This window comes from Pseudonaja textilis, chromosome 1 (assembly GCF_049901715.1).
Source record: "Pseudonaja textilis isolate UNSWEBS1 chromosome 1, rPseTex1.2, whole genome shotgun sequence".
Taxonomy (NCBI): Eukaryota; Metazoa; Chordata; class Lepidosauria; order Squamata; family Elapidae; genus Pseudonaja; species Pseudonaja textilis.
Genome location: NC_141990.1, coordinates 167,303,241 through 167,314,142, shown reverse-complemented (window position 1 = coordinate 167,314,142; position 10,902 = coordinate 167,303,241). Strand labels below are relative to the sequence as shown.

The 10,902-nt window shown below is 41.5% G+C and overlaps 1 protein-coding gene across 4 annotated transcripts in view; it reads left to right on the top strand.

The window, feature by feature from the left end:
- Positions 1 to 10,902, top strand: part of PARD3B (par-3 family cell polarity regulator beta) — an 897,218-nt gene that overhangs the window by 653,089 nt on the left and 233,227 nt on the right. For all 4 annotated transcript variants that reach the window (XM_087913651.1, XM_026707819.2, XM_026707818.2 and 1 more), the window contains one exon: positions 4,652 to 4,762. In XM_087913651.1, the coding sequence (XP_087769777.1) occupies positions 4,652 to 4,762 (111 nt within the window). The remainder of the gene's footprint in view (positions 1 to 4,651; positions 4,763 to 10,902) is intronic.

Here is a 10,902-nt window from a genome sequence, read left to right as displayed (position 1 = left end):
TAGTAGTATTATCATAAGGTGATGCTTTGCTCTAATGACAATATGTGAAGGGATATCTGTGTCCCTGTATCCATAACCTCTGCTATTTAGCATAAGTATCTAGTGCACATGGAACCAAAAAGATCCTCTGTGCATACCACTTCATATATACATAACATACATGCAGAAACTTAACCTTATGCAAATGCTGAATTTACACAGAATAAGATATTTTTAATTGGCAATTAATATGTGGAATCTCCAAGCAGTATTATGTGGTTTTCTTTTAGAGACTTGCTTTGTACTGTACTATGCTGAAGACTCGTTATTTGAATTCAGTAGTATTGTGAGCTATATAATAATGAAATGAAACTCAGAATTCAATTTTGCTCATGGAAAAAATTCCAACTTTTTGGGAAAACATAATTCATCCAACATGCCACAGGAAAGATTCTGTAAGGACTGCCTCTCCTCCTTACTTAAGAAAGTGAAGACTCTTGAAATGAAGGATTTCAAAAGAAAGTTTTTATTAAGCAGAAGTGAAAGCATACCATTCAAAGCAACATCTGACTAGTCTTAGGCAGAGTTAAAACAGTAGAGACCCCTCCCTTTAGTCAGATGTTGATTCATCCAATCAACAGGTGTGAGGATGTTATTATCCCAATCGCTCTAAGAAACCAGATAAGCTTACATTCCCACGGCCATCTTCTGCTGGCTATTAAAGTGAAACAATCCACATGGTGCCCGGATATAGGTTATAAAAATACTAGTTGTCACAGGCAATATTAATGAATCGAATCCAAGGGCACCCCCCCCCCCTTCTCCCAATTGAATAGCAGTATCACTTTCAGGGATCTGACATGCTGCCTTCCTTAGAAAAAAGAGAGATCCACCTGAAAAAAAGATAGAAAACAAATTCATTATAGAATGTTGGCAAGGTTTAGTAGGATATTGGGAATGAATTTTTTTCAGTAATGTGCGGGCCTTGCCATTAAGCACAGTCTTTGGCTAGCTGGAACATACAACTTTCCTCCCATCCAAACTAAGTTGTCTTTTATCAAACAGCTGGATTTGTGGCTCAAAAACCATTCATCAGTGGCCAATGCTTGTTTAAAAGTTTGAGTGGTGTCATTGTCTGTCAACATTTCCTGTTTTGCCAGTTTATTGTTTTGTACTATGGGCTTGATTACATCCAGCTTTGCACTATTGTATTGCGGTTTTCTGGATAGTACATCTTCCAGTAAATTTTTCCCTCCAGGGAGATTGAGAGTAAAATCAAATTGTTTAAAGTACTGAGACCATTGTTTTGGGGAGAGTTTTCTTGGGTCTTGAGGGCTTCTAGATTTTTGTGATCAGTCCAGACTTCAAAAGGATTTTACTCCCCTCTAGGAACTGCCTCCAGGTTAAAAGCACCCACCAAACTGCATAAGCCTCTTTCTCCCAAATGGCCCACCTTTGCTCAGTCTCATTCAACTTTTTGGATCTGTAAGTGCATGATTGTAGTTGGTCTTGCTCATTTTTCTGAAGCAGGACCACCCCTACTGCCACATCACTGGCATCTGCTTGCATGATGAATGGTTTCTCTGAGTCCAGGTGCTTTAGAATTGGGTCTGCTGAGAACAACCATTTAAGTTTTTCAAATGCAGCTTGGCATTCCATTGTCCAGTTCAAAGGCTGTTTTGGTTTGGATTGCCCTCCCCCTCATTTTTAAGAGGTTGGTAATGGGGAGGGCAATATGAGCAAAAGTGGGGATAAACTGGCAGTAAAAGTTGGTGGATCCCAGGAAGCTTTGTAATTGCTTACATATGCGGGGTGGTTCATCCTCTGGATTGCTCTTGAATGAGTTTGGTTCCTCCTGCTGAGATGCTGGAATTTTCTCTTCAAAGAGGGGAGGGAATGGAGCCTCTATAGTCTCCCTGCTCCTCAGGGCAGTCTCCCTCCCACGTTGGCCAATTTTCACAGGTTTCCCCCAAGATGGGTGTTCTGGTTTCTGTGTAGGTGCTTAAGAACAACATTCCGTAGTTCAGTGTCCCTCCTTTCCACACTTGAAGGAGTCTTTGGAGAAAAAGTGGTTTGTGGTTTGAAGGGTTCTCGTTTCCATTGGGGCTCATCCTGCTCAGTACTGGTTTCTGGCCATATCAATCTCAGCTTCTTCGGCGGAGAGATACCACTCATGTAGGTTGTTCGGTGCCCCTTGGGCCATGTAGGCATTGTAGAGGTCATCACTCAGCCCATCTTTGAAACAGCTTACCAGAATATCCTCTGGCCAGTTCACACAGCATACAAGTTCTCAGAATTCTTCAGTATACTCTGCTACTGGCTGGCTTGCATACTTCACGACTTTAATGGGGTCGCACGCTTTGGGGTCTAGGGTGTCCTCAAATTGCCATCTCAGAGACATCGTGAAATGGTCAAAGTTCCACAGTTCTGGTGCATCGGCATTATTTAGGGTTACCATCCATCTGGCAGTGCCTCCCTGCAGGGCTAGGGTAACAACTTGCACTCAGGATCCTTGGATCTGGAAATCACGCCTGTATTCCTGCATGTACATGCACATGTGTGCCACAAAAAAATCCCAATTGTTGAGGATCCCCATCAAATTTCACCCCAAGAGGAGGAGTTTTTCTTTCCAGTTGCGGGGTTTGGAGTTGATCAAGAATGGCCCCAGGGAAGGGTTTGCTGGGTCCCAGCTGCCGCTGCTGGGCCCCCTGCTTGATCAGTGGGTCCAGGAGGGGGGTGGCTCCACTGGCATCATCTCTGGCTGCTGCCATTTCAGCACCCCTTTGCTGCTGTTCTGGCTCCCCTCGGATGTTGAGATTTTACAAATTCTACATCACCAACTAGGTTATATGTCTCTTCAGATGATCCTCTCTCAGTGGTGCTTTGAGTAATTCCTCCTGATTGGAGAGGGCTTCTAGCTCCAATTTCCACCCCGGCTTTTGGTTACCATGGGTGAGGGTGACTCCTCTGGTTCTCCTATCCCAGCTGTCTTTCTTCCCAATGCCAATTGACCAGCGAGGCTTTCTGGGGTCCTCCATGGTCACCTCATCCTCTCTGACGAGGTACAGGAAACAGGCATTCAGCTGAGTGGTGGTTGATGTCTCCCCCCAGCATTTGGCTTCTCCCTGCTCACTGTTTTGTTCAAGCATGGTTTGCAGGGTCCCCTCAGCATAGCGAAAAATTGCTTCCTTGGGTTGACCATTTTGCAGACATTGCTTTCTGTAAGGACTGCCTCTCCTTCTTACTTAAGAACGTGAAGTCTCTTGAAACAAAGGATTTCAGAAGGAAGCTTTTATTAAGCAGAAGTGGAAGCATGCCATTCAAAGCAATGCCTGACTAGTCTTAGGCAGAAAAGTAGAGTTAAAGCAGCAAAGACCCCTCCCTTCAGCTTAACACCAGGTAGCATTTGAATGAAAAGAGATAATGGTAGCATTGTTTTACAAATGCTAATTTTACATAAACTAGAAAGAATAATATATTTATTAATAATATAGCATTAGAAATAAATGGTGAATCAATTAAGAAAATGGTATACATGTATCCAAGTTACATAGGTAATGATTAGTAAAAATTTGGGCTTATGAAATAACTCAGGACTGTAACTGCTCAAATGTCAGGGTACCAGTGATGATATGCTACCAGTTTGGCCACACTGGTAGTAAAAAAAAGCCTTTGACAATCAGCTGAGAGGAGAAAGAAGAGAAAAGCACAGGATCAGCCCACCCACCTGCCCCTGTGCTTTTCTCTTCTTTATCCTCTCAGCTGATTGGTGCTGTAGGCCTCAGCTGGTGTATGGAAAGCTACATGCACGCATTAGGTGTGTGCACGTGACCACCAAACCGGTAGTGGAACAGATGAGATCCCACTGCTGCAAGGTAGCCACATTCTCCTGAAGATTCTATGCAGCAATTTTAAACTTCTTCCAGATTATCTGAGGAGGGGTCTTCTTGGCCTTTACAGGATTTTCTCGGTCTTTTGATCGTCAAAACAATCACATTAAACTGTCAGGGAAACAGAACTGGATTGACCTTTCAAGGCTCTCTTCCACATAATTTAATAAAAGAAATTAAGAAAATCTCATTAAATGGTTGTTGTTTTCTTTGAAGCTGAGTTTACTTCATATGTTTTCATCACCTTGTTTTATGCTTGGAAATAACTGACTTTGGGCTAAATTATTTAGAGTTTTCACCCTCTTTGCTCATGTTTTTAAGGTAACTTTGGTACTAGGTTGGCCAGGATTTTTCATCTTTTGTGAATTTGACAGAAACAGAGTTTCCCTTATTTTCTACCACATAATTGCTCCCCTTGGACTGTCCCTGTAGATTTTCCTACATGCCATGTTTGTTTGTTTGCTTATTAAATTTATTTGCCACTCATCTCATTTTGAAGTGACTCTGGGTGTCTTACAATATTGAAAGCATTAAAATAATAAAAAAATAAATATTTCTAACAAAATAAAAATGGAGATTATAATGAAAAATTTATGGAAAAGTTTGTGAAAAATAAGTTAATTTATACTCTTTAAAAAATTGAGTTCCTTGAGTCAGCTTTATTGAAGCTGAAGCAAATCATAACATACTTTGTTTGCTTAACTCAGTCTGTTTAAATCAGCTCTAAAGACTTTCATAGTATTTTTGGCTTATTTTAATATGAAGTTTCATTTTTAAATCAGATTTGGCAAGAAAAAAGAGGATAAAGGTGTAAAAAGTGATCAGAAGGGGAACTCCAAACAAGTCACACTGAAAGAAGTTGACCTAGAAAAGAGGAAGGAGGAACGGGAAAGGTGAGCTCTCTCTGTGTGTGTGTATGTGTTGTTGTTGTTGTTGTTGTTGTTGTTGTTAATTGCTGGTCTTCAATGGAAAGAAAAGCTGAGCGCTGGCCAGCAAAGGTTGGGGAAGGTACTCAAGAATGTCTATCATTCTTCATGGAAAAATTATTACAAAACAGCATCTATGTGTAAAAATTGTCAGTGTGTATTGGGTAAATTGAATTTTAACATGTAGGTGAGTATTACTTTCACTTTTAAAAACTGAATGTAGAAGAAATTGTTTACTTAAGACTACATTGGAAAAGTCATGTAGAAAAAGCCACAAATACCAGGGTAAGTTGCACACAGAATCATATATTGAGAAACCGTACATTGAAAAAATAATATGTAATGATTGCATATTCTATGTCAATACATATGTGAAGAAATTAAATAATATATAAATCCCTCTGGCTGTGATACAGGCCACATTTCCAATGATCTCTTGTGCCCTGAACTTGGTTTAGTTGGAAACACAAAAAAAGCCTGACATCACTTGCTAAATTCAGCACTTTGTTTTTTATTATAATTATTTATAAAATGTTTATAAAAATATACATAATGTTACACAAATGATAAAATTAGTTTTAAAGTTTATCGAACCATACCAATAATTGTTTTCATATGAATCTCCATCTCCAATATCTTTTATAGCAAAAATGGTGGTTGGTTGATATGCTTAGGCAGCACTTGCATTGATGACACTGAAATTTCTATCACCGGCAATTGTAAAGTACACGTCTTTCATTTTTATGGAAGCTCATGTTCATTGTTGGGATCCTGGCAAACTAAGAGCATGCATCCCATCTGTTAAAGGGCCACTGCCATTTGTTAAAATGTTGGCAGACTTCTGGGAATGATCCCGTCTGTTTCTAGGTTAATGTTCCAATTGGACAGACGTGGAGTAATTGTTGTTAATATTTCTTGTAGTGGTAAAATCTCTTTCAAAATAGAATATATTCCCTGTAGTGACAGTTAATTAGTAAGAACCTATTAAAAACACTCGGGTCCATGCCTTTATAATTCTGGTTTATCTTGTCTAATAATTATTCACCTTTTGACCTGGAATCATTTGAGACAGAAATGGGGAACAGCAGGTGTGCTTAGAAGCTGATGAACCTATATGATATTTTTAACTCACATATTTGATTTTTATCCTACAATTAAACAAGAAAAGAAATACCATTTTTCCTTGGATAGTTTTCTATCATTAATTCTCCTCTAGAGAAAAAAAAATGTACATGAATCCCAAAGGAGGGCTTAATCTATGCCATATAGTCAAGGAGATTATTCCTATTTTCTCTGTCATTTTTATGTAACATATTAATGTGTTATCTTTCTGAAGACAGTGCTGGTCAATGTTGCCTAGAAGAAGGCTTTTGTTTTAACAAGCATGTCACACAAGTAAGTTTTAACCTTTGGATGTAGCTGGTAATATAAATATAGCTCCACTCTTTTACTAATATTTTATTGAGTGAGATGACTCCCCAGGAAAGGCAGCAAAAATGCATACCTTATCATTCAAGATCACACTAGTAGACTGTTTAGTGTCCCATTCTTAAAGCCTTCCTACTTCAGCTGTGCACATCATAAATTAATTCCTATAGTTTACTATAAGGATAGGATGATTGGTGCCTCCAGATGTTTTGACTATTACTTTCACAACACCTTGTTTTGGCCATGCTGGCTAAAAGTAGAAATATCTGAAGGGTACAAGGCAGTGATGGAATTTAAATTTTTTTACTACCGGTTCTGTGGGCGTGGCTTGGTGGGTTGGCATGGGAAGGATACTGTAAAATCTCCAGTCGGAGATGGTAGTTGCTGGTTCTCCGAACTACTCAAAATTTCCACTACCGGTTGTCCAGAACTGGTCAGAACCTGCTGAATACCACCTCTGCCATGAATGGCAGATTGAAGTCCCCCAGAACCATAAATGTGGAGAACACCAAAGACCATAAGCCTGGAAAACATCACTACCAACCTGGCCAGATTTAGCAGCTCTGGCAGTTGTTGGTCTGCAGCAGGAAAACTGGTACACCTGCAACAGTCCATTCTGATCCCTGCAGCCCAGCTTCACAAATAAAGCCTCACACCTAGCAATCTTTGGAGCAATTCTCCTGAAAACCAGTAGATTTATCATGCTTTATGTCTACTCTACTGGTAGTTTCCCATCACTTGGTGTTCAGCTTTTAATGGCTTGCTCCAAAATGGCTACAAGTCTCTAAAGACATTAATGCTGTGGAACATGTGTCTTTAGCATGTTTGAGGTAATTAATTTGCACTAACATGATGCTTCAGTTACCAAACTATGAATATCGATGCGGGAGGTAGCTCAAAAGCTTAGTGTAATGAGTGATACTGGCAAAAAGAAATAATGTATTGCCAAGGTCTTAAAAACATAGTAGCTGATTTATGAACAATAAAAAGCTAGCTTTCCTATGACATACTAGTGTAAAAAAATGCTAAAATACCATCTAAGTCAGTGGTCCCCAAACTTTTTCGGTCCACTGCCCCCTTGGTGCTATAAACTCATCCTCAGTACCCCCCACCCAGGGGTGGGATTCAAATTTCTATGGGTGTGGCCTAATTTGAGGGTGTGGTTTGCTGGTCACATGACTGGATGGGCGTGGCTTGCTGGTCATGTGATTGGGTGGGCATGGCCAGGTGACTAGCAAACCAAATACAAGTGGTCCTCACTTAATGACCGGTTGTTTAGCAAGTATTCTAATTTATGACTGGCCTCCCCAGAGCTACTTGACCAGTTTTTGGAGTTTTGACAGCTTTAGATCAGGGGTCTAAATCCCACCCCTGCCTGTGTTTGTGAGAGAGGAAGAGAGAGAGGTTGGATCAGATCTCTCTCTCTCTCCCACCAATGCCAGAAAGCCACCGTCAGTCAAAATTATGAGTTTGGTGGTCCCTGAAGTCCAAAAGTTTGGCGACCCCTGATCCAAAGGGATGAGCCTGAGAGAGGGAAAGAGAGAAAAGAAAGAGAGAGAGAAAATAAATAGAAAGGGGAAAGAAAGAAAAAGGGACAAAGAAAGAGGAGGGGATGCAAGGAAGGGACAGAAAGAAAAAGAAATAAAGAAGGAGGGAGCGAGGGAGGAGAAAGATAATGAGATATCTATTCTAGTCCAATCACCTGCTCCAGCAGGGTTAGAAGGGAGTGTGTTTGTGTGTGTTCTCCTTGTAATTTACCAGTACATTTTGGTTTTGCCTTCTTCAGAATTGGCACTGTAATACATTTGGGCAAAGTAATTTTTAAGGTGGAGATCTGGTCCAATGGATCCTGTTTAAAGCCTCAACGAAATGTGAGAGCTTCCTGATAGTCTTGACCATGTTTCGTCCACAAAACCTTTAATAGAAGCCAAAGAGGTTTCAATGTGCTGGTAAAGATGTTTCAATGTGGAAAAGGGCCTCAGTATAAACTAGGCCTCATTCAATCTGATGCATCAGGTCTCTCTCTTTCTCTCTCTCCCTCTCTCTCAGACTGGCTTTGCTCTACTTTCCCGATGTGCCTGCGGGGCCGGCGCTTTGAACATGGATGGAGAGAGAGAGAGAGAGAGAGAGAGAGAGAGAACAGACAGGCAGGCAGGCAGGTAGGTAGGCAGGAAGGCAGGAAGGCAGGCAGGCAAACAGACAGAACTTTTGGATGGATGGATGGATGGACAGACAGACAGAATGCGACAGTGGCGGCACTTTGGGAAAGCGGTGGCAGCGGCCTTTCCCAACGCGCTGCCACATTTGAGGCACTGGTTCTGGAGCATTACTACAGTCAATGAGTGAAACTGCAGGGCCGACCGGCGCCTCGAACGCCCCCCTGCTGCCTCTCAGTGTCCCCAAGGGGGCCGGCAGAGGGGGGCTAAGAGGTGGCAGGGGGGCGTTCGAGGCGCCGGCCCTGCAGGTTCACCCATTGACTAGCACCGCTCCGGAGCCGGCGCCTCCAATGAGGAAGCGGTGGCACATTACTTGCCGCCAAGGCCGTGTTCGACACGCCGCCCCCTGCTGCCTCTTAGCACCCTTCTGCTGGCCCCCTTGGAAATGCTAAGAGGTGGCAGGGGGGCGTTCAAGGCGCTGGCCCTGCAGGTTCACTCATTGACTGTATCACCGCTCCGGAGCCAGAGCCTCAATGGGTGAACCTGCAGGGCTGGCTGGCTGGCACCTCGAAAGCCCCCCTGCCGCCTCTTAGCGCCCCGCTGCTGGCCCCCTTGGGGAGACTAAGAGGTGGCAGGGGGACAGTGCATTGAACGCTGCCACGGCGGCACATAATGTGCTGCATTGGAGGCGCCGGCTCTGGAGCGGTGCTGCAGTCAATAGGTGAACCTGCAGGACTGGTGCCTTGAATGCCCCCCTGCCACCTCTTAACGCCCCCCTAAGGCATCCCACCGCCCCTCTTAGAACCACTGATCTAAGTTATGAAGATGAGTGATACTTTAATGCTTTCTATTGCTATTCTGTTAACATAATGAGAGTTTACTCAGAGAGAAAGGCTGAATTTTATAACTCTGCCCTAAAATTCACTAATCCTATAATGTGTAAAGTAGTTCAGGCCTGAGATTTTAATGGATGTAGTGGCAACAACTATCATGCAGTGAGCTTCTGCTGTGGATCTTGCTGCCACTATGACTTCATAAGCTGCATATTTTATCTTACCTTCTGAACAGGCCAACCCTCAAGAAATGATTTACAAGAATATAGGCTCTGCACACTTAGTTGCACATTCCTCATTAGGTGAGATTAATTTATTGTAAACCTTAACCATTGCAGTGTCTAGAGATAGCAGAAAAATGATATTATGAGCCTGAGCCATTCATCTGGGTTTTATAGATTTTAACTGCTTTCCTAATTACTGATATTGGTAAAAGTTTGTTAGCCATCTACTATGAATTTTCCGTATCTGCTAACATGATAGTTTGGTGCTGTTGCTATGTTTATATGGTGGAGAAGTAGAAAAATATTTTTCCTTCTCTTGGCACTTTGATCTTGTTCCCAATTATTTTCCTGAAGAGAAGTTATGAGGGGACAGACTAGGGCAGGGGTGTGGGGATGGGGCCAACTAATCGCCAGAACTACCTATCTGCCGTTACCAGCAGATCCCACCCCTGGCCACAAATTCAGAAGAATCCTCCAGTCAAAGACCTGTATCTTTATGAGCAATGCTTCCCTATCAAGAGATAGCACCAGCATACTGAGCAACCCCCTCATCAAAATTAAAGATTTTAAAATAAATAAATTAGGATGCCTTTCTTAAAATTAAGAATTCTTTAAATGTTGAGCACTGTTTTACAAATACAGATTTCAGAATCAGAATGCTCAGAACCTACGGATTTCATTTGAAGCAGTTCTATTTGCTAAATGAAAAATTGCAGTGACTTCTTTGAGGAAAACATATGTTGAAATCCTTCCTTCTCAAGATCTTTATCCCTCTTTAATTATTTTTTTTATAAATAAGATGGTAAACACACAAAATACTCCTTTCTTCTATTTTCCCCACAACAACAATCCTGTGCGATGGATTGGGCTGAGAGAGAGTGACTGGCCCACAGTCACTCAGCTGGCTTTCATGCCTAAAGTGGGACTAGAACTCAGTCTCCTGGCTTCTTGCCTAGTACCTTAATCACTAGACCAAACTGGCTCTTTTATGAAGTAGAAAGAGGTCACCTTATTAATGGACATGATATTGTCTTACAGCAAATAGGGTTATGTACAGAAAATAAAGAAGCAAAATATAAAGCTAGTCCTTGTTTTCTGTAGCTCTATATCTGAAAAAAATGAATGTTAGTCTTGGGGGGTCTAATAAATTATTTCAAATTTGTGGTTTCCTTGAATTCCACAAAGCCTTGCAAAGCTCAAAAGATAGCCTGCATTGTCTTTTCAACCCTGAGCATTGCTGCATGCTAATACACTTTAAATCAATATGTATCTGTTTGATATTTGAGAAAATGAACTTTAATATTGCAGCTGTGGATACTTGGCATGAGCTAAATTCAGTTCCATTTTGAAAAAACATGGAGTAACTCAGAAATCTAATTTTAATCTGCTAATGTTTACAATGCTTTATTGTGTTCTTCCCCTCCACCCAAAAATGTGATATGAAAATTAATATTAGTGCAAATCAC